Genomic DNA, 23866 nt, shown 5'->3' on the forward strand with positions numbered 1-23866 from the left:
CTTCCCCAATATCCCTACTTCAGTTGCATATTAGTTTTGGCACCTGTGGCAACTATCAACCATGATAAGAAAAAAAAAACAGGAAACTGCAGATGGCTTGGGTCATGCCTGACTCTGCCCATCCGCTCACCAATTTATATGGAAAAAAGATACCTTTGCACTGTACCTACTAGATCATCCAACCTGCTGATTGAATTTGGCAACATTATTGACAGTCATATTTTCCTCAGCGTAATGATCTTAACCTCTGATAAAACCCAATTTAGCAGTGAACCAAGAAATCTAGCATTGAAGAAACCACATAGGCATATAATTCCATACCATCAAAACAAATCAGAAAAATAAAATTGATTTCCATGCTGCAATACAAGTAAGCAACCGTTCCCAATTACTATCAGTTTGCAATTGCATCAAAGATCAAACGTGTGTAAAATAGTTCAAGGTCACTAGGCCTGCATACTAGCGCCGTCGCCATGGTGCTCCATGACAAGACGCACGGCTAACAAAAGCCCAAAATTGTAATCTCCTATCACCCAGATGTTGTAATCTCCTATCACCCAGATGTCATACGGCAGTCCAATTAGCAGTGCATTGGGTCACAATTTGACAACAAAATGATGAGAAAAATAAAGATGTCGGTTTCCACCACTTTTTTTTTTGCTAATGTTGAACGTGAATCACCACCATATTACAATGTTGATGATCAATATCAACCAAACACACAAAATGCATATAGTAAGTTGGGCTGTGACAAAAACTATTTCAAATTTGGACAAATACTACAATAATCGTCTCTCTTAGTGTTTGTTTCTCGCTAACAAACTTGCACAAGCATTTTGTGCTTGGAGCCAAATAGAATGACCCAAACATTCTATGAAACTAGTTCAGTATTGTTAAGTTCTCCTAAAACTACATCATGACTCTGCCCATCCACTCACCAATTTATATGGAAAAAAATATGCGCGTGCACTGTACCTACAAGTTCATCCAACTTTGCAGTGGTGTCACGCATGTGACCATGTACACTCACATCAGGTTTATGATAATGTGTAGGAGCAAGCATAATGTGTGCGTTCCTACATTTCCCCACTCTTTTAGAATACGAGGACGAAATAACCAAGCAAAAATTGCATGGAAGGGTTGCGTACTACTACTGCTGCTGATTGAATCAGCATTGTTGAGAGTCATACATGACATTGCTGCTAATCCAGATATTCTATCAGGACTTTGTACAGCATATATTTCCTTAGCAGAATAATCTTAACCTCGATAAACTCCAATTTAGCAGTGAACCAAGAAATCTAGCATTGAAGAAACCATATAGGCATATAATTCCATACCATCAAAACAAATCGGACAAATAAAATTGAGTGAGTTCCATGCTGCAATACAAGTAAGCAACCGTTCCCAATTACTATCAGTTTGCAATTGCATCAAAGATCAAACGTGTGTAAAATAGTTTCAGGTCACTAGGCCTGCATACTGGCGCCGTCGCCGTGGCGCTCCATGACCCGGCGCATGGCCAGCGCCGCTGCCTCACTTGCCCGCAGCGTGCCACTGGCCATGAGCGCCGCAAACTCCCTCATCACCTCCTCCTGCACCTTCCCCCTCGCGCTGCCGAGAGGGTCGGCCACAGTGGGCGCTGCTGCAGCGGCGGCTTTCTCCGGAGTCTGCTTCTCGACCTTCTTCTCTTCTTCTTTCTTGGAAGAAGAGCCAACGGGCGCCGCACTAGCAGCAGCAGCAGTTGTAGAACTCGTAGGGGCAGCAGGTGTCTTGCTGGCCGCCGCCGGCTGCGGCACAGAGACCGAGGCCGGAGTGGGCACGAACTGCGTGGTCTGGGGCGCGGCGTTGTTCCTGAGCGTGGCCTCGAGGTTCTGGATCATGGGCATGATCATGGCGCCCATGGGGCTGGACATGACCTCGTTGGGCAGGTTGAGGATGTAGTCGGGGATCCCGGCGCCGACGAGGAACTGCGCGACCTCGTTGCTGAAGTTGTTGCAGTTGTGGGTGAGCAGGCTGTAGGTGGCGGCGGTGTAGCGCGGCGCGATGTCGCGGAGGTAGTCCTCGAAGACCTCGCGGGGCAGGTGGGTGACGCCCAGGTCGACGACCCGCACGGGGCGGCCGTACTGCGTGGCCCCCGCCGGCGCCGCCTGGATCCCGCCCCCGAAGAAGTACTCGTTGCCGTACACCACCACGCCCGTGTGCCTGCCGGGATCGATCGGTGCGCCGACCGGGTCAAAATCGCGTCTTTTTCGGATCAATCGAATTGAGAGGGGAAATCTCAGAGGGGGCAAGGTGGACTCACCAGATGGCCTCGATGGGCTTGCCGAGGAAGGAGGTGGAGAGCTGGCGCGCGAGGCCGTTGCTGAGGTCGTACACGTTGAGCGCCACCTTGTGCCCCTCCTGCCGTCGGCGACAATCAGGCGAGCATCGTCAGATCCCGGACAAATTCGATCGATTGCGAGCGGCGCCGTACCGAACAACAACACCAACAACGAATTGGGAGTGAAGGGGAAGGGACGAGCGTTTACCTCCGCCATTATCGCTTAGGAAATCGTCGAGTCGAAGAGATTCGAGTCGAATCTGGAGGAAGACGACGACGCCGCCGGAAAGGAACGGGAACAGGAACGCACGCGCGGATCTGGGAGGAGCGGCGAAACAGAGAGCACAGGGAGAGACAGAGACCCGCCGGGGGACGCGCGCGCGTATATAAAAACGGAGAGGATTAGTTTAAGTCGGATTAAGAAAATAATAATACTGGTGGCGGAAGCTTCTCGAGCCGAGTGGGGAGAGGTTTGTGGTAGCGGATCCGGGTTTCCTGGGCCGTCGGATGGGGAACCGGGCGACGTGGCCGACGGCGGGGAGGGTTTCGTGGAAGGTTCGGAGGCGTGTCGGGATGGGACGGGGATGTTCTGGAAGGCTTGGGGAAGGAGGGTTGTGGTCGTGGTCGTTGTTGGTTGCTGCGTGTGGCAAGTGAGCCGGTTGGTTGCGTGCGCTCGGGTTCGGGTTCGGGAACGGATCCTCTAACATGAAGAGATATCACGAGTCTATAGTATAATCTCAGTGTAAAATGAAGAAAGAATATCACAGACATTGTAGCAAAGACACTGTGCGCAATTACTGTTTATAGAAAATAAATTCCGAAATTAATTTTATTGCATCATAATTTTGTTTGTATGTAATTTTTATAATTGCATACAGTAGATTTGTAATTTGCAAATTAATTCAAGTTATTTTAGGCTTAATCATATGGATGTGAAGAAGGGATGTCAGGGTACTGTAGCTTCCCTGACATCTCTTCGTGATGTTAGAGGATCTCGTTCCCTCGGGTCCGATGACTCACTCGTGCGCTGGTTGGTTGGGGGCTATTTTTTAAATAATACATTTTTTATTAATTTGCACAAATATTACGGCCAAAAAATAATTTCAAAAATAATACACCGTCGGCCCGCAGCAGGCCGAGTCGACCTAGTCGGCCCACAGCAGGCCGACTCAGATCCTATCGGCTTGCAGCTGGCCGATTGGCCTATCGACCACCAGTTCAGGTCCAGTCGGCCAGTAGTGGGCCGACAGGGACTAACTGGCCTGCTGTGGGCCGACATGGACTAATTGGCCTGCTGTGGGCCGACAGGTGCATGCCACCATATTGTCCACCTAATTGTCCTGAACGATCCCCGGATTTTTTTTATAAACTATGATGTATTTCGCGCAACCCTTTCCTCGCAATATTTTTCCACCATATGTTCGCGCCAACTCTTTCCCGCCACCCGTTTCCCGCCAATTGTTTCCCGCCATACCGCAGTCGTTCTTTCCCGCCATTTTCTCATCCCTACCTATAAAACCCCCTTCAGACAAAGGAGGATAAGCATTCTAGTGTAGTGTAGTTGAGATGTCCCATTATCCTTTCGATCGTAGTTTTCAACCTGAGATGAGCAGGACTCTTCTGAGGCTAGCTACCGATTTTAGGATGGACAATAGGATAGTTTCATGGGACGAACTCACCGGTAGTGACACCATAATGAATGAGTTGGCTCACGAATTACGTTTGTCTGGGTGGCCTGAAAGGACCTATGAGGAGGTACGTATAGAACTTTTTAGGTTGCATGCAAGGTGGAAGAAGGTAGTGGAGCCGGAGAGTGAAACTTTCAGAAGGACCGCAGAAAAGCATACATTTTAATGGACTGAGGAGAGCGAGGACGAAGATGATATCTTCATGCCGCCGCTTCCGGGTTCTGCATCGTCAAAGAGCAAGAGTTTTGCATCGTCCAAGGGCAAGAGTACTGCATCCTCGAAGGACAAGAGTTCTGCATCGTCCAAGGGTAAGAGTTCTGCATCCTCGAAGGGCAAGAGTTCTGCATCGACGGAGGATGACGATGATGACTTCATGTAGTTTTTATGATGTATGTTGTAAGTTTAGTCGTACATACCGTTAATTTAGATGTAGTTCTATCTAGTTGTTTATACTGTCTTGTTGTACGAGTATTATGTTCTATCTAAATATGATGTTGTAGTTCGGATAACAGAGTACTAAAATAGAGTAGGCATATGTCTCATACATAAGTACATAGTCATTTGTCTCCTACATAGTATAGACATAAGTCTCATACATAAGTAGATGGTCATGTCTCTACTGATAGATGAAAGCGTCAGTGACGACGTCTGGCCTGGCGGGGAGGCGGATCTGGAAGCGGCGACCATCCCAACCTGTTAGGTGGCCTAATGTTACGAGGAGGAATTTCAGACTCTCCCTGGTGATGCTGTGTATCCTGTGTGGGGCCTGGTGGAGGAGTCGAATACATGTTCATCCACTGGGTGTGCTGCGACATCTGAGCATGTATGTTCTCCTCGGGATGTTGATCACTCCCCCACGTATCATGTGATGCTGACATAGACGCATGATATCCGTAGGCTCCTGCAAGATGGAACGTTTAGTCATGAAGAATGAGGTCGCCTCAATTAATATTGAAAACAATAAAAATGAAGACACTTACCTGCTGGTTGTGACGGCTGCTCTGGCTCAAACACGAAGCTCGACGAGGGACTGTGCTGCTGTGGCTGTGGAGAAAACACGAAGCTCGACAAGGGACCATGATGTTGTGGCTGTGGAGAAAACACGAAGCCCGACGTGGGACCATAGTGCTGTGGTTGCTGCCACGTTGAACTGCTAGGTTGGTCAGGACGGGGTGGCCTGGTTGTCGGCTGATGTGCTAGACGTGGACGTGGTTGATGTCGGTGCATGGAGTGACGCGACTGCTGCTGCTGGTGCTGAACAACGTCGGTTCTCCGGGTGCACGTGATAGCCTCGTACATAGTCCGTATCTTGTTCTGAATTCATTCCAAGAAGGGCTGTAGCACTGGACGGTGTTGAAGAAGAGGTCCAGATGACAGTGATCGTCCAAAGGTGGTCACGTCCTCGTAGAGTTCGTGTATTAAGGTAGCCTGCAAATTTCCATGACGATTAATAATGTATGTCTTTTGCACGTCAAAGTATGTGACAACATTACTTAAAGAAAATATATCTTGCCGCGTACTGCCTAGAGCCCGAAGTGTCATAGCTCGGGTACATATCCGACGGAGTAGGATCCGGTATCTCCTCTGGGTGGGAGTGCTCAACCATGCGTAACCGTGTTCCGGTCATGTAGCGCCGCAGATAGAGATTGAATTCATTGAGATCAAAATTGTGATTCTCGTGCCATAGATGTGTGTTTGATGTCTCCTATTCTATAACATACGGCTCTAGTCTAACTAACCAGTCAGCAGTTGTCCTGGTCATGCCCTTCTTTGTCATCCTAAAATTGTGGTGTGTGTTCAACAATTACCTAAAGCTTCAAATGGAGTACTATGAAAGATAATGCAACATTGAAAAACTAGTTAATACCTATGGATGTATGCTGGCACCGGGTTCTCTATAGGGGGAGGCAGCTCCAACTGCAGAAGACCAAATTGCCTCATAACCCTCTGTTGTGCCATCTCCTCGACGAAGACATCGAAGATGATCTTTGATTTTGTCATCCAATAATCTCGGTCCCTTGTGCATAGCACAGACAGACCACCAGGGTATCTCGCTTGTATGGCTGCTTCCGTGTAGGGCTGCCAGATGACCCCGGTGTACGCATCGAACTTCTCGTTCAACGCTGTGTATGCCTTCCTGGTCTGATCAGTAGCAAAGCGTCGCTGCAGAAAACAAAAGTTAGTAGCCGCTAGCATCGAACTATCTCTTGTGCAGAAAAAAGTTGCATTAAACTATAACACGGTGCATACCTCGCGACGTGTCCAACACAGACCAAAAGTAGGCATGTCGATGCCGTCAGCATCAAATATGGCGTCTATAGGCTCACGAACACGTACATCTGGCGCCCTATAGAGAACCTCTCCCACGACCATAGCTGTAGGAATAGAGGGCATCCAAGAAGGGCTGGCTTTCTCGATGTAAGCTGGCAACCGTTGCACATATCTCGGTATGTAGCCGCTAAGACCGCAGAACCCCAACTCCTCTGTCTGATCTGATCCGCCATCTGAGCGCTCGCTATCTCGAGTGCCATAGGGATGTAGAGCGCGCTAATAGTGGTGACATGGTTTTCTATGAACATCACCTTGCCGAAAAGCCACATCAAGTAGGCCTCCAGGCTTCGAGTGATCTGTTCCGCGGTCAACGGCGCCCAGAAGTTTTGGATCTGCATTAAGCAAAGAGAAAGTTTTAGTTAGCCGTAGTTATTTTCTCTAAAACCATATGCACGATAACTTGAAGATAAGAGGTTGGGGAAATTACTCGGAAATTGAGCAACCACTCATACTTAGGTCTGTGATGCTCCCATACCGGATCCGGAGCATCCGGAAAAAACACCATGAAAACGTTGTGTAAGGGCTCGCTCCCAACCAGCCGGTGCGTCAAACGGTCCTATGGCATGACCTGCCAACGGTAGTCCGAGCAAAAGTGACACATCCTCCAGAGTAGGAGCCATCTCTCCCCATCGGAAGTGAAACGTGTGGGTCTCTGGCCTCCAACCGTCCACTAAGCAGCTCAGAAAGGACCCGTCGATGGAGATGCGTTTCTCACCCGGGATAGACTCAATCAGATTCGCGAAAGGTAAAAGGCCGGCCCATTTCAACCTTCATCAGAGAACATTTCAGTTAGTGTCTCCCATAATATGCATGTTAGTGTGCAAATTAATAAAACACGTATCGCTGAAGCCATCCTGGGTGTATCATCCAGTTTTCCTTAGGAGTGCGAGTGACCAGAGGCTCAAGCTTGCGCTCATACCATATCGCACCACGATGACCCCTATCAATGTCCCCATTCAGCAACCACATTCCTGACATTCCTGCACATAAAAAAATCAGAACATAGTGCCACACTTAATAAAAATTCAGAACATAGCGCAACACTAAATACAAATTCTGAACATAGTGTCACACTTACAAAAATTCAGAACATGGTGCCACACTTAATACAAATTCAGAACATAGTGCCACACTTAATAAAAATTCAGAACATAGTGCCACACTTAATACAAATTCAGAACATAGTGCCACACTTAATACAAATTCAGAACATAGTGCCACACTTAATACAAATTCAGAACATACTACTGCTAGCTTAGCTTCTTCCTCTCGCCCTTACTCCTCTACTGCCTCTACCTCCTCTTCTTCCCCGGTTGCCTCGTCCACGCCCAGTGACGAAAGTGGGACAATTAGTGTCCCTATGGCCAAATTCATTGCATAGAATGCATTGCCTAGTCGGACCTCCTGCTTCAGATTCATCCATATCATTTCGGATGTGCTGACCCTGCTGTCTGCCTACACTTGTATGCATGTGCTCTGGGTTTGGAATGTAACACCTTTCAGCGGGGTTGACGCTATTGAAATTACCCATTGATCGAAAACCCATCAGCTCACCTGTCCAGGTATTGAGGACAGACTCTTTCAGAAAAATGGAGACACAAACGATATTGCGTCCATTCCAAGCTACCCGCAAGCAGCAAGTACATGTGAGCAAGGTAGGTGAAGCAATTTTGGTTTGTTGCATGTGCATTCACACGTTGGCCAGGCTTCATTACCAATTTTCACCTCATGCGTCCTCAACTCATTTGCACATCCGAATTTGTTGTTGGCTAAGCGGACCTCAAACCTTCTTTCTTGATTACCGATGGCGACTACAGTGTGTGATCTAGCTTTTTGCATCTTGTTGTCCATGTACTTCGTGACTCTTTCACAGTACCGTGTATTCGGGTTGTTGAAGATATGTTGCTCTGCTTTTTGACGTCTATCTCTGAAATACTTGACGGTGCCATAGAAAATACCCTCAACGATGGCTGTAAGTGGCAATGCCCGGTTTCCTCTGAGGACAAAGTTGTATGTTTCTGCGAGGTTCGTTGTCATGACACCGTACCTTGCTCCATGTGTGTCATGTAGCAAAGACCACCTCTCTAGAGGCTCATGCTCTATCCACTGCTCGAAGGTTTTAATCGACCTCCCAAGCCTTCTCCTAGTACCAGGTGGGTCAAAGCCTGGCAGGTCACATAGCCCAACAGGCTCCTCCTCCACGGCCGTTGTTCCTGTTGCCAACTGTGCAGCTACTGCTTCAACATGTGCCCTCACCGCTGCATCTCTCGCAACTTTCCTGTCCCTCACGTGTCTCTGCGTGCACACATTAAGTTTGTCGCGTATCAAATTGTACTTCCATAACTGGTTCTGCTTGCAGAGTTTTTTGAACAGATTCATCAGGTTCTTATTTCTAAACCGCGAGAAGAAATTAGCCCCCAGATGGCGCATGCACCAACGGCTCTGCAAGTCCTGCCATGGAACTTGTTCCTCAAGGCCTGGGTTTATGAGTGTCCTTATCGCACTGAGTATACCTGCATGCCTGTCATGAAGGATGCACACATTGCGCTTCTCCTTCACAACTGATATTTTCAACTGCCTGAAGAACCATGTCCAACTTTCAATGTTCTCACTCTCCACAAAAGCAAATGCGAGTGGGACGACTTGATTTTGGCCGTCTTGACCTATGGCTGTCAGGATTTGACCCTTGTACTTGCCTATGAGAAAAGTACCGTCAACACATATCACCGGTCGGCAATGCCTGAAAGTTTCGATGCATACACCAAAAGAGAAGAAGAGACGATGCAACACCCTCACAGTTGGGAACTCTGGCATGAACATGTCTTGGATATCAATATAGGTGCCTGGATTCCGCTGCTGCAGGGTGTGGAGGAGCTGGACAACAGAGTCATATGCATCAAAATAAGAACCAAATCTCCTCTCAAGCGCCGCATGCTTAGCCCTCCAAGCCTTGCCATAAGAAATTCTGTGCTTGAACCTGGCGAAGACTTTTGTCTAGACTGCCTTCACTTCTATAGCTTTGCCCTGCACTATCTCATCGTAAAACAACCGAGCAATAAGCGTCGATGAAAGGTTGGCATGATCCTGAGGGATGCAGGGAATAAGACAAATGTGATTAACTAAGTCACTTATCACCCGACTTGTGCCATACTTAGGGAGAAAGCCGTACACCCTGGCGGGACAATCTGCGTTCTTGCATACCATTGTCAGGAATTTCTGACTGGACACCTGAGCTGTGAAAACCCTTTGCGTGGACATTGCCCAGTTAATTATTGCATCTTTCAGGGCTTGCTTGTTCGGATACATAGCACCCGTCGCAATATTGTTCTGGTGGTATTGCCAGGCTGAATCATGTCCATCATTCATGGTCATTGCAGATGAGAAGTCATGATTCCACGATGCAGGATTCAGGACCTCCTCTGCATTTTCTTCTTCATCTGACTCGTCGGAATCATCGGCATGACCCCTTTCAACATCGGTGTCTTCTTCTTCCATCTGGTCCTGCATGTGCCCATCTACCTCGTCAGTGTCCACCTCGCCATTGTAATCACCATCGGCATTTCCTCCTTCTACCTGACTACTCTGCCCTAGTTCATAACCATAAGCATTTCCTCCTTCTACCTGGCTGCTCTGTCCTTGTTCGTAACCATCATCTCCAGCATTTGACATAGATAACTGCCTCCCTACACTGCTATGACCAGGATCGTAGCCACCCTCGCCTTCATGTGCAGTGACCTCCTTCACGACGGGAAGCACCAAAGGAACAGGATTGCATCCCCTTCGTTCACAACCTTGTAACCACCGCACCCACTCAGAGTCTCGCTCTATTGGCCTCAAATAAAAGTAAATTATTGAACTTGACCGTGTCCACAATGCATGAACACCGACGGTGTGTGTTTCAGTATCAAGACCTAAACTTGCCGCAATCCATTCTTTTAACTGACTGATAGACCATGTTTGAGGTGCGCTCATTGGCACATCTATGTGAGTAAATTCACTCAGATCTGCTTCCATCTCAGTTGTTTGGACAGTACCAGGACCATAGAAAAATCTGAAGTTCACTACATCGGACATCGCGGCTCACCTTTTTTTTTAAACAACGAAATGCAGGTATTAAGCAACAACTTAATATACCCCCACTAACAAATATTAGACATATCTATATATTAGCTAGCTATATATTACAAAATATTAACGGAGCAACTAATACTACCGGAGCAACTACAAATTTTTACACAACTAATTAGTTAACATCTAAATATATTTACGTATACTACCGGAGCAACTACAAATTTTTACACAACTAATTAGTTAACATCTAAATATATTTACGTATACTACCGGAGCAACTAACAATAATCACACACCTAATTTATTTCACATCGAAACATATTAACAAATACTACCGGAGCACCTACGAAAAAAAAATGTTGGTTGAAATATACCCTTGAAGCATGTGTGCGAACGACGAATGGCGGCCTTCAATCACCGGAATTGGAGCGGGAAACTCCACCAAACTGCCGGAGCTTCACCTCCACCGCCTCCACCACACTGTCCCAGCTTCTCCACCACCACCTCCACCTCCACCGCCGCAACAAGCTCCACCAATGAGCTGGAAAAAAAACTCCACCCAAATGCTCACCACGACCGCCACGGGCTACCCCATCAGTAGATCAAGGTCTCTTTTGGTTGCCCTAACTGAGTAGAATCCATTCACGGTGCCAAATCCGCAAATAAATGGTTCATTTAGGTGTAGAAATTGGGGGCATTTTGGTGTACAGAGAGGAGAAGGAAAGAACAGAAGAAGAACGCTCGCGTGCGTGGGAGGAGGAAGAAGACGCAGGGAGCCTGCTGCCGCGTGAGGTGGGTCCACACCCTGTTGGCCCGCAGCTGGCCAATCTGCCCGCGATAAGCCGATAGGGGCTCGCCCCGTGACCGCCGCGCCGACAGCTCCCTCTCTCCCCCTCGCGACGTGGCCTGCCCAATCCGCGCGCGACACGTCGCAGGCTGGCCAGCTGTCGGCCTGCTACTGGCCGAGTGCACCCAGTCGGCCTGCTGTGGGCTGACTAGGCCCAGTCGGTCCGCAGCGGGCCGACGGTGTATTATTTCTGAAATTCTTTTTTTAAGCGTAATATTTGTGAAAATTAATTTAAAAATGTATTATTTAAAAAAAATTAGCTGGTTGGGGACGAGAACAAAGTTTTTTTCTATCAAATGGAAATGTTACATGATGTATGTTCGCGAGGAGACTGATGCTGGCGAACGCCCTTCCCAGCGTCTGATTTTTTTTCATCAAACTTGTGCACTCCATGACAATTATCTTGTCTCTTTAATGCCCCCATGGCGATTATTATGAAGAGGGCGACATTTTAATAACTAGATAGTACCCCACAGGCTGTTACGAAAAATGTAGTAAGGAAAAATGATATATATTAAACAAATGAAATATAAATTATTTTAATATACTTGTTAACCACGTCGTCGCTCATCTACATAAGTCCATTTCATTAGATTGAACAATGCATGTCTGTCAAGAAAAATACAAAAGATTTCCTGTAATAAAATATTTACATTAGCTAGTGCTTCAGTTTCCATCGACTAAATACTGTTGACCCCTCCATCCATCTGTAAATCCAAAATATGTCACGCATAGACCAAAAAGATATTCCATAATTCAAATAGGAATTGGAGTTTTTCTTTGGTGGTGGATTCTTCTAAGTTGCCCGCATCATAGCTAACATTTTTTTATCTTCATCTGGTGAGGATAACAAACAACCACCCGCATTGGTTTGGCATGTCGGGATAACCAATTCCAAACAACATGCACTTTAAGTCAAACAACTATGACAATGAGGAGGGATTAGTAAAATAAATCTTACCAATTGAACAAAGCCATGCTGAAGGTGTAGAAATAAAGCAATTCAATAGGAATCAAATAATAACAATCAATAATGATAATTATAGGAGGACATGTTCTTACTTCTATAGATCGGGAAATTGGCATTTGATAGCACAACCACCAAAGTTTCATCGTAAATAACAAATACAAAATCATACGGAAGAAATACACATATATAGGTTAGAAAAAAATAAGCAGTGTTCACTATTGATGTATATCCATTGGAGTTTTGACAACTTTCAAACAATTTGTATGTTGTTTCACAATACAACTTTTAGGTCCATGGAAGGCTAATGAGAATGGATGCAAAAAATACGTTGATATTCCTTCAACTGTTTTTTATCATCTTCCTTCAATTGTTCAGCCTATAGTTGTCAATATTCTTAGGTCCACATAAATGCTAAAGTAACTCATCTAACATATAAAGCCTCCTACACTACCCTCCATTCTAGCGCCCCCGCGTGCGCGATGCTCGTTCGGCCGCTGGATTCCTTCCCTGTAGCTCCCTTTTGGCTGCTGGCGTGTGGTGGGCCGTCGGTTTTTTTTCACGTCCATGGCTGTTTGAAGAGCGAATGACAAGTGGGGCTCGTTATGTGTGGGTCAAAAGAATGACGTGCCTTTCGTTCAATTCTGCGTAACAAAAGCAAGAAACCCTAGATGGACGAGGGGTAAAAGGAAAAAGTAAAGCAACCGCCTTATCTCCTCGCTCGCTCCCTCCTCTCTCCCACGCCGCCCCGTCCCTCTCCCTGCTCGTCCCCTCATCTCCTCTTTCCTCGACGCCGGATCCCCTGCTTGCCTCTCCGACCTAGGCCAGAGCCTCGCCGGCAGCTCCCCCAAGTCGGCGCCCGCTAGCTGCTGGTGTGGAGGCGAGCTTCTCCGACGGCGACGGCGACAAGCTTGTCCAGGTCGTCATGGCCGGCGACGACGAACGGGAGGGCGGAGGTGTTTCCATGGCCACCTTTGCCGAGAGCTCGCACATCTTCAACCCTCAGCCACGTATGTGCCTTCTTCTTTGCATTTCCTTGTTCTGATTCTTGGCAGTAATCCTAATTGATTTGATGTTTAGGTTAGTTTTGGGGTGGCTATTTTTTGGATCCGCTGCTGCCGTGCGCCGTGCGTCTCGATCAGGCGCAGGTCGCCGCCCTAGGAGAGCAGGGTGGCGTGGTCTTTGTGGTGGGCATGGAGCAAGGGAGGATGAGGCGATGTCATGAGGAAAGGAGCAGCAAGGTCGGAGTTCCAGGCGGTGCTGGCCATCGTCACATGTCCCCAGTCTAGGTTGCCCATCCGCGTCCGAGTCATCTTCCTCCCCAGTTTTTACTTCTTGATTTATTGTTTTTCTGAACATATGTGTGCAGATCTAAGAAAAAAGAGAAGGGGATGAATCTGGAGGAAGAGCTTGGTGAAGAACAAGGTGATCTCTCTCTCTCCATCTCTCTGAATTTAAGTCCACTTTCATCTTTTTCATTGCTACTATTTCTCGTGGGATATTCAGGAGTTGAGAACACATATTTTGTAGGTGTTCGTAATGGCAACAGTGGTAATCAACAATGAGAAAAAAGGACCGAGATTGGATTTGTACTAGGTATGTTCCTCGTCTCTCTCAGTCCTTGTTCCAATCCCCACCCTGATGTAACTGTTTCTTCACAACTGTTGGATGTGTCTTAGGAGATGAATGTCATGGATTGTTTAGATTCTTGTTGAGCTAACCACTACTTAAACTATTTGTCCCCTTGTTAAAGCTAATCATAGTAATAGTTGGTGATCGTCCGGCTGCTGTGTATAGTGGCAACCAAATTCATGATGATGAGCTGAATCAAACCCGTAGTAAAGTTAGTGTTAAATCACACATGTGTATAGTCAAGTTCAGTACACTCAGGCAGTTTTGTCAGGTTGTAGATTTAGTATGACAAGAAAATTACTTGAAAGAAATAGGTACAGCCACTATGATAAATATCAGTAGTATGCATTGTATATGTATGCTCAGTCATGTTCAACTCAGTATTTTTACCCTATGTGTTACAGCAGGTGATGCCTTAATTTAGTTCATGGCATTATGGCGGGACGCATGTGGTAATTGGTTACAATGGTGGCTCATGGAGTTAAAATTTTGTGTTCTGTACAGATTTGAGATGATAGAAATTCAAAATAGGTAAACCAATAAGCCATGTTTTTCTTTGGTGTTGCAGTTGTCATGTGTCACATAGTTATATATGTGTGTTCATAATTATAACTGCACTTTGTCTCTCTCTTTGCAAGTGTGATACATGCATGTTCATAATTATATTTTAGTCCTAATTTTCAGATCATGACCACATCTTGTGGAGTTTCAAAATCTAATATCTCTAATTTCCGCATCAAGCTAAGTGGTCCCATTGTTTAGCATTTAGGCACTTTCTATTTGTTGCTTCAATGTAATGTTTAAGGTTGTTGCTTTAACAATGTTTGATCTAGATTATCAGTAAAACACACTCACAATTAGGTGTTCTTCCTTGGTTAGCTGCCTGCATTTCTTATGTTTGATTGGTTCAAGCCAGTATGACTCTTTTTCTTTGCCTTTCACAGGGGTCCTTTGCTACTGTTGGTTGTGTCCTTGCTTCTTGGAGAGGAGGGAGGGCAGATGACTTTGATGCCAGAAATAGGGGAGGTAATGAAAATACTATGATCTATTATGCTACAGCTGCTTAGCCATTGGATCTGGACTCCTTGAGCAAATGTTTATTCGTTTACTCATTTCTGCTCTTCTTGGTGTATGTGAAGTGATACAATTGTATTCCATTGGTTTCAACTTACTTTTCCTGAACTAATTCTGTAATGAGTACACATTGGCCTCTCCAGAGGCCCTTCGTAATCATATTCAAGTTAAACCACTGGATAAATACTGACAAGATAACCTGATCCTAATGAGTTGGCTACAAATTCTAAATATTATTAGTTTGAGACAGAACCTAAGCAGCAAAAATTGTTTGCTTTGGCTGAAGATATACGGTTTTCTTTCTCAAAGGGTATGCATGATAGTTTGATAAGATTTGATTGCTTAGGTTTTGTTTCAATGCCATTCACTGGTCTGATGTTGTTTTTAGGATTTTGATAGTACCGAGTTTCCTTTCTTCAGGAACATAAGGTCAAGTATCTGTGTTGTTTGGTACCTTATAGAAGATGCATTACGCAATGGTCTCGGCAACTGCAGCGAGATTTCACAGTCATGATTTTTCCATATTGGTATGGATTCTAAAACCTTATAGGAAAATGCCATCTTTCACAAAATGAAACTATGGCTACAGAGCTGCTGAGGGATGCCCTGTAGTGGACTGGTTGAGACTGTCGAGCATCAGGTTGCAAATCTCCAGAGGTATTATATCCCTTCTTTCACTCTTGCGATCTATGTGTGACTGTTTCTGCAAGCTTAGATTCAGTGATTGGTTGTTGTCGCATTTGCATGGTGTCCGTCTGATTCAGAGGTTGCGATATAGTTTGTCAACCAATGGGATGATATAAACTTGACCTTCTCGTTATGGTGTTCATTTCCATGTGCAGAAATAGATTGTATCATGCTTTGTTATAGATTCTGTAGGTCTGGTCTGTACCAAGAAATACCTGCAGATTTTAATGTTGCTATGTGCATATAAGCTTCAGTCATTTGCTGGGCATTAAACTCAGTCACATATTACGTATACATGGACGGCAGTGATTTCCTTTTTCAGCATTTATCATTTTGACATTACGTCCTTCATAGCTTGATTAAATTTCTAGAGAAGCAATGTTTATTTCTACACTATGTTCTGCTTGCTTTATATTGAGAAAGAACCAATTGTTTGGGACATTTATTTCGACGCTTCCTATACTGCACTCTTGATTCTTTCTGTTCATGTCCTCGATATTTTATTCCCTATTGTTTCTTTCCGACAGGTACAAGGGGCTCATTGGTAGCCTGGCCTGCTTTTGGTATATCAATGAGGATATCCCTGACATAAATTCGTTTTGTGACAGGTAATTCCACACATCACTGTTTTGTGTGCCTGCTACTGTTTGCTTGGCTTGTTAATCGTCTTCATGCCTTCTGCGAAAATATTTCTTACTTTTGTAGTGGGTGATTGAGAAAGGAGCCCAAGCAGAAGGCAGAACACAGATGGAGCAGTTGACTTGTTCATGTTCATTTCCCTTTCCGCAATGAATAGAATCCAATTAATTAATTTGGGTGTATGCTGATTGAGATAGTTAATCAATTGGGTATGTAGACCATGGTGTTGGTAGGTAAGTCTAAACTCCTTTGCATTTGCCTTTTTTCTACCTGATGAATATTCAGACTACTGATGTTGCAGACGGAGGCTTACAGCATGGGGTGGCCACATCCAGCGAGGGTGGCGTTCTGTGGATTCGGCGCCCCCCATCCCAGCAGCGCGTGGGAGCCAGTGTCTTCGGAAAGAGCTGGGTCTCCTTGCCGGCGACCTCACCATCTTGCCAGCGACTTCACCTTCACCAGCCCATCTACAGGTATGGTAGCTCCTCCACCCCCTCTCTTCTTTGATAGTGATTACTTTGTTGTTGTTGCTGCAGAAATAACCAAAACATGTTTGAGATTTCAGTAAAAAGGTTTTATTTTACTAGCCAGTTCTAGAGAGAGAGAAAGAGAGAGAGAGAGAGAGATGTATGCAAAACCAAGAAAAAGAGGAGGACATGTACATTTTTCTTGATTCCTCACTGTAACTATTACATTTTCAGATATTTCATCCATTTCCGTGTGTGCATAATTGACCAGCCAACATGGTGACCTAACCCCAACTGAATTAACTTTACCCTCATATCAAACAAAAATGACTTCGATTGCAACTGAACTTATTCATGTAATTGTAATCACTAATTGTTAATTCTCATTAACCTCTAATTAAGTATTCAAAAGATCACATTACCATTGATACCATGTTTTGTGTTTTCTTCTTCTATTAAGAACTGCACAAGGAACACTCCACAACTGAACTTACTTAAGCAGGCTGATAGATGATATCTTGTCTGCGCAGTGGATTACCTAGAATACTGGACTTTCCATCAACTTATTCATGACTGCACTTACTCTTTGTCAGCCTATGTGCTCAAAATAATGAGAGGATGAATGGTTTAGTTGGACACTGACCTGCTTCTTCCTGGTGATATCCATTGTAATTTTTGTTGGCGATATAATGTGCTTGACAAGTTGCCGAGATAATTCATATGCCTCTCAGTCATGTTTCTTATATTTTGTATACTTTCGTTTACTAACTCAATCTAACTCACGCAGTATAACTTTATTGTAGTTTCTTGAGCTGAAGCATTGCGATGGTGAAACGTTAGCTATTGCTGATTCTAAACTTGGAAATGCTATAAAAGAGAAGCTGGTTAGTTAGGTTCCTTAGTTGCACTGTTCCTGTAGAATTACCAGTTCCGCTTACAGGTTTTATGTGCTTTTGCAGAAAATTGGCTGCGTTCACAACAGTGATGTGATGGAGCTAATGAGAGGGCTCAGAAATCAGCTTAGTGAGCTTATATCTTGGTTGGGCACACAGGATCTTGGTCCAAGGAGCTTGGGACTTTCCCACAGCTTGTCTAGATACAAGCTGAAATTCAGTCCTAAAAAGGTGAGTCAATACTGTGATTAGTTCACTTGGCTGAACCATGTTAGTACAAAGCTAAATATCCATAGAAAACATGCTTACAGTTAGTCCGAGATTAAGTGATTATTTGTGCCGCAGTCGCTACAACAAATCATCTAAAATAAGCTACTAGCTTTTTTTTATCCAAGCTTTCTTGCTTAGAATTAGATAATATACGCCTGCTTCATACAAATTATTCTTTCTGAGAGGGGCATGATCATCATGAAATCAACAAATTATATACGCATATGTGTTTTACTAAATATTATTCTCTCTGTATAGCTTCTTTATTTTTATTAGAGAAACAGTTGAGATAGTATACTCAGACTAATGCATTGCATGTCTTTTTGTGCTTAAACCAGAGGCAAAAGCACTTTAAAATATGTTCTGAGCTCTAAATCTACCATACATGTGAATAAGTTTGTTTACATCATTTGAATACTTATTTTTTTTCCTATTTCACGTAGCTGTTGAAGTATGGCCTTGAAAGGTAAGTTGGATGGCTGGAGATGCTTAAAAGATGTAACAAGAGAGAAGATAAGAGGGAGAGAGAGAAGGAGAAGAGGGAGTGCTCGATTCGATCTGCAGGAGAGAGAGAGAGAAGATAATAGGGGGAGAGAGAAGGAAGGAGAGGAGGGAGAACTCCGTTGCCGCCGCGTGCCGTACTTCTGGATCGAGCGCTGCCTGACCAAGGGATAAGAGTAGGAGGTAAAAACCCTAGCCACCATGCTCCTGTGTGGGCTGCATCCCCGCATCTCCTGTTTCATCATCTCACCATCGCTGCCTCTTCTCCTCTTCATTGCTCTGCTTCTTCCCCTGATTCCTCTTTTTCGTTTTTTCTCTTTGTGGCGCCGCCGAGGATAAGTGGAGCAGCTGCTGAAGCAAGCGCGGTGCTGGTGCGCTGCTGACGAAGCGGTGGTCAACGGTGCCGTCGACGTCGTCCTTGGCAGAAGGTAAGCCAAGATCAATCTCTCACAATATTCCTTTGTCGTCTGTGTTCTTATGAAACTTAGTGATTGGACTTTCTCTGTTATGTTTCACAAATTGCTACTTTTAGTTATCGCCATTGGCTTGCGGAATATGCTCCTGCTGGGTTGTTCTTGTTTATTTTCTCTATCCAATATCATTGCAGGTTGGTGTTTCCTCTCTTTCTCACTGTAGCTACCTATGCCTCTATTATTTTAGGATTTTGCAAGTTAAATACTCATGTGTGCTGAACTGAAAAGTTCTCTATGCAACATCTATTGCAGGTTGGTGTTTCCTACCTATGCCTCTATTATTCTAGGATTTTGAAAGTTAATTGCTCATGTGTGCTGAATTGAAAAGCTCAATGAAAGACACTTATTTCTATGCACAAATGCTTTTGTTGCTATAAGAATCTGTAGAGAAGAAATATATATGTCTCCTCCGTTCATTGCCCTTTTTTCGCTGGTAGTTCATTACCATTTTGGATTCATATGTGAAGTCTATTGTTGTTAATTATGGTTAACTAATTTATTAATTCATGGTTGTTTTAGTTGCTGACTATATGATTGGTAGCCTTGGACAGAAGAGGGCCAGCAACAAACAGAAGCAACCACTGTCCTGTCCAGAACATGTATATCTTCAGTTTTGGTTGCCTTTCATTTACTTGCCAACAAGCGAGACTTAGCTCACATATTTACTATTTGCTTTGTTATATACTTAATCTACTAGACAAAGTGTAAAATGGAAATTCATGCTCGACAATTTTGTATATTTATAAACCTAGATGCTACTCTAATTGGTTTTACTTCTTCCATATATTTTCTCCTCTCGGTGTGTATAAACAGTGCACAAAGTTAATTTCTTTTCCTTCTCGACCACATCTAATTTTAAAGAAAATAGAGAGGAATCTAAGAGATACACAACCAGAAGAACTTTGTTTCTTTGACTTTTCGGCCGTGTCTAACTTTTGGTAAAAGAGAGAGGAATTTGAGATAGATAGACAACCTGAAGAGCTTTGAACAGTTTTGAACGTTCAAGTATGCCGCCGGCCTCCTCGCTGCTGCTGTTGCGTGGCTGGCACCAGTGTGTGGCAGCTACTGAGATGGGCGCAGTTTACTCTGTGTTCGGTGATGGTGTTGAAAAGCACCTTGACCGAGCCAAGGAATTTAGTAGCATAGTGGGATGATTAACCAATTTTTTCTCTTTCCTATACGATCTTCTCATATGATAATTTTGGTGTCCTGGTAGGGAGGGATCGGCTTTGGTAGCATCCAATGCTGGCGGGCCACGGGGTTGTAGCAGAGGAAGCTGACATGGTGTTTGAAATTCATATGGTCATTGTGATCGACCAGATGCTGCGCCCAATGTCACCCAGAGCCTCCAGGGCTTGTTAGCATCATAAAGTAAGAATATGCTATACGATGGATACCATTTTCTGCCTTTCACAAATACACACAAGCTAATTAGCCCCTCTGTTTGTTTATGTCATCCTCTATCTATTGTTGCAAACTTTTACAATGATCTCCTTACCTATTCAACACAGACGAACCACTATGTCGGAAGCACAATAAGCGATACGAGTATATTCATCGCCCACGCAAAGTAAGCTCAATCCAAAAGTTCAAAGGCAAGAAAATCCATCTAAAGCCTGGAAAGTCCATTCTCCGTGGTAAGAACTACATTACTCTTCCCATTCCATCAGCTCTCGCAACAGCTACTGAAAAGTATAATTTTGTGCAATTTAACATAGGTGAGCCTTGCATGCACTACTTAGATGAGTTTAGTCGCCACGTTGTGTGGGGCAACACAGTTAGGCTCTACAACCATAATGTTCGTGCACTGTGAAAGATCATCCACAACACCACCACACCTAATAACTACTATGTGTGCCACATGACAGAAACATTTGCAACACAAGGCAAAAGAATGGTAATCCTTAGCAATTATTCTGTTCTGTTTCATATAATAGCATGGTATAAAATGATATAGTGAATAACCTTTACTACTGTTTTCAGTACTTTAATGTCCACTTTTCTATGGGTTCCCTTTTCCCACACATGGATGCTGACCACGGTGAACTTCCAATCACAACTGGAGACGAAACTACCACTGTCACGGCCCGCTTTATCAAGGGAGTTGACAAAAGGGCCACCATCACTAAAGGCTGGAGCGACTTCTTTCGTCGGACACACATGAACGAAGGGCAAGCATATGCTTTCGGCTTCAAATGCACTTCCAAGGGATTGCGCCTGTTTGTCTACTCAATATAAGCAAGCTGCAGGAGCCCCTTGCTATATAACATAGTATTAGTATAAATGCCTACAAAGACATCTATGTTTATCCTCCTTTTCAATCTTATGTAATTCCCTGAGACAGTGTTGTGCATTTAGCTATCGATTATCTGCTACTTAGACTACTCTGTCACATGCTTTTGAAACAACCATGATAAAGGAAATATATGCTCCTTCAAGTGCATATCCAAAGGCCTCTGCATGATTGTCTATCCAATCTAAAAAGATCACAAGGGTCCTTTCCTGCATGACTTGGTGTATCATTTCCAATCTTATGTACTTACTGCATATAGTATATGAGCTATTCTTTTTGAACAACAATATGTTAATTCACACTCTTACACCAATTGGCTTACATTTGGCCTTTGCGCCATGGGCGCAACGGGTCATCTAGTGTCATTAACATATGGAGATGATTGGAAGACAACTGCAGAATATAGGAAAAAGTTACCTGCAAAAATCAAGTTATTTTGATTATTCAGAAATACATTCAGCACAGACCAGTATTTACAAATAGTAGATGCATTGAACAACAAAATATATTATGGGCATCATACCATCAAAAAAGATTTGCGTTTTTGTAAAGCAATTTCTTCAGAGGTTCTTCTTAGCGATGGACAATACTGCAATCTATGCAAAACTGATGCAATCCTACTAAAATAAGGGCGGAGCATCAGTTATCTCAAGTGAATCTTAGCATCGCCTATCTCAAAAGGATTCAGTAATATGATTGACGCAACCTGCTAGAGCCAATCAGATCAGTAGCAAATTTGCAATGAGTTTACTTTTTTTGCGCGGGATCTGCAGTGAGTTTACAATCTAAAACAAAGCAAAGTTTTAAGAAAACGCTAGTAAATAATCAATATGGGGAATCAACCTGCACGGAAGGATATGCACTCACGCAAAGATTTGATGATACAATACCCAAACATCAGGGCAGTATCTACTCTTATTCATTGCTTCAAGAGTTAACCACTTAGGTCTCCTGGGGCTTTCCAGCAGCGTGAGTTTGTGCATATGGCGCTAGGGGATAGGATCAATCTACGCACACATGTATCAAGTCTAGCCGGCGGTAGATGTCAAGGTAGGGCGAGTGAGGCATACCGTGTGGTCAAGATATTGATGACTGGCCATGGCGAACCAAGAACGGTGACGACGAGACAGTTGTCGAACTCAGTCAGATAGGAGAAGGAGAGCGGCGCCGTGCGCGGTGGCTGCATGACAGAGGCGGGCGTCTCCCATCGACGACCGACTGGTTCTAGAAGCCTACACACTCCGCCTCCGCCTCGAGATTTACCACCAGGAGATGTGGTGTCGACGAAAACTTAAAGGAAGAACAAACTATGATGCCGATGGAAGCTTAAAGCGGAGAATCGTTCCAGTTTTTACTCCAGCATTTATGCAGAGAAGATGAATAGGATCAGTTATGGAAATCAATGGGCGGGAGAGAGGAGGGGGTGTTAATTGGGACATGGTGAGGCTGCTCACAATGGGCAAGAACATAAGCTAGTAACTTACACACTTCCCTAGACTATGTTACTATCTTCATAGTGGGTAGGAACATCTATGTAGTGTCATGCAACGATGTATTTATTAAATTATAGACTCATTGTTTCTTAGAGTGTGTGACGTTCCGGTAACTTAGCTAGTTACCACAAGCACCTCTCTCTTCATTAAATATGTGCCACATAAGTAAAGTTGTATGGAAGTGTGTGATGTTACTGCTAAGTTCCTCCCCATTGTGACCAGCCTGAGGGAGCCAATTGGGGAGATAATTGGGTCAGGATTCATAGCCGGTGTGGAAATTTTGGTCAGGGAAGGCAGCGACTCGACTCCCTACATCGTGCGCGCGGAAGCAGCAGAAAACGACGAGGTAAGGAAAAAACTACCGAGGGGCACCTGCAATGATGTGGATGCCCTGCATGTTGAGATAAATTCTATAGTGGGGATGAATCTCTTAGCCCCGCCCGTTGCTGCCGGAACACATGATAACAAAAAATTTAAACAAATGTGAGAGAAATAAACTTTTTACTATTTTCTTAACACAAAGTGTTATGTATTATTGTAAAAAGTGCGAGTACAGGAAATATATATAACAAAGATGTGATTCCTGCAAAAAAAACTTGGATAGATTGATAGAAGAGCTTCTAATACTAATTAAAATATGCTGGTTTTTCGTATGCTATTTTATTTCAATATAAATCAAATGGATATCACCTTCATTATCATCAATACTCTTCAACTGAAAAAAGTAGAAGGGCCATTCATCTCATACATCATCAATATTGATTTGGAAAAAAGTCTCCTGAGTTATCGGGTCTAAGCATACTGTGAAAATAGGCTTTTGGTACCTTACACCACCAATTTGTTTGAAATCAAGCTATAATCCTTAACATATGCTATGCACACGGTAAAGAAGAAATACATTACCTTTTGATGACTGATGCACATCCGGAAGGCATTAATGATTACTCTAACATAGATGTGTTGACAGTGAATTGCACCTTAGATGGAGTTGCGTGCAAAGAGGATGGCACTGATGCAAGTAGTTAACATAAGCAGTAATGTCGTGGAATTGTCACGGCAGATGTCCTCTTGCAAGGACTTAATCGTGGAGCCATCGCAACTAGGAAGCTTAAAGGGGTTAATCGGGACAAAGGACACGCGAGGTTTATACTAGTTCAGCCCCTTGCGGTGAAGGAAGGCCTACGTCTAGTTGGGTTGGTATTGCTTGAGGTTTCGAT

General features: G+C 44.2%; 1 protein-coding gene and 1 long non-coding RNA gene across 19 annotated transcripts; one reads left to right on the plus strand and one right to left on the minus strand.

Annotated features, from left to right (window-relative positions):
• Positions 1 to 1307: 1307 nt before the first annotated feature.
• Positions 1308 to 2711, minus strand: LOC123128941 (desumoylating isopeptidase 1). Its single transcript, XM_044549062.1, has 3 exons — positions 2532 to 2711; positions 2306 to 2403; positions 1308 to 2205 (listed from the first exon to the last, which is right to left on the minus strand). Exons 1-3 carry the CDS (start codon positions 2538 to 2540, stop codon positions 1470 to 1472), a joined length of 843 nt encoding a protein of 280 aa, XP_044404997.1. The 5' UTR covers positions 2541 to 2711; the 3' UTR covers positions 1308 to 1469.
• Positions 2712 to 12922: 10211 nt separating this feature from the next.
• On the plus strand, positions 12923 to 21312 carry LOC123128942 (uncharacterized). Of its 18 annotated transcripts, none has more exons than XR_006463519.1 (19): positions 12924 to 13237; positions 13308 to 13516; positions 13597 to 13652; positions 13758 to 13823; positions 14264 to 14390; positions 14804 to 14885; positions 15354 to 15590; positions 16148 to 16228; positions 16326 to 16468; positions 16561 to 16732; positions 17530 to 17610; positions 17686 to 17850; positions 18333 to 18818; positions 19051 to 19115; positions 19383 to 19462; positions 20080 to 20234; positions 20375 to 20500; positions 20582 to 20760; positions 20847 to 21312. It is a non-coding gene; the product is annotated as an uncharacterized lncRNA (long non-coding RNA). The 18 variants fall into 18 exon arrangements; XR_006463521.1 differs by having other exon boundaries at positions 19405 to 19462; positions 20847 to 21311; XR_006463509.1 differs by lacking the exon at positions 19051 to 19115 and adding an exon at positions 18923 to 18997 and having other exon boundaries at positions 12927 to 13237; positions 20847 to 21310.
• Positions 21313 to 23866: the final 2554 nt, after the last annotated feature.

The sequence above is a fragment of the Triticum aestivum genome, chromosome 6A (assembly GCF_018294505.1).
Source record: "Triticum aestivum cultivar Chinese Spring chromosome 6A, IWGSC CS RefSeq v2.1, whole genome shotgun sequence".
Classification (NCBI taxonomy): Eukaryota; Viridiplantae; Streptophyta; class Magnoliopsida; order Poales; family Poaceae; genus Triticum; species Triticum aestivum.

Excerpts from the sequence above, each read along its gene's own strand:
- LOC123128941 (XM_044549062.1), bottom strand. Across the intron at positions 2,206-2,305 it reads AAGCCCATCGAGGCCATCTG|GCACACGGGCGTGGTGGTGT; the intron begins GTGAGTCCACCT and ends CGATCCCGGCAG.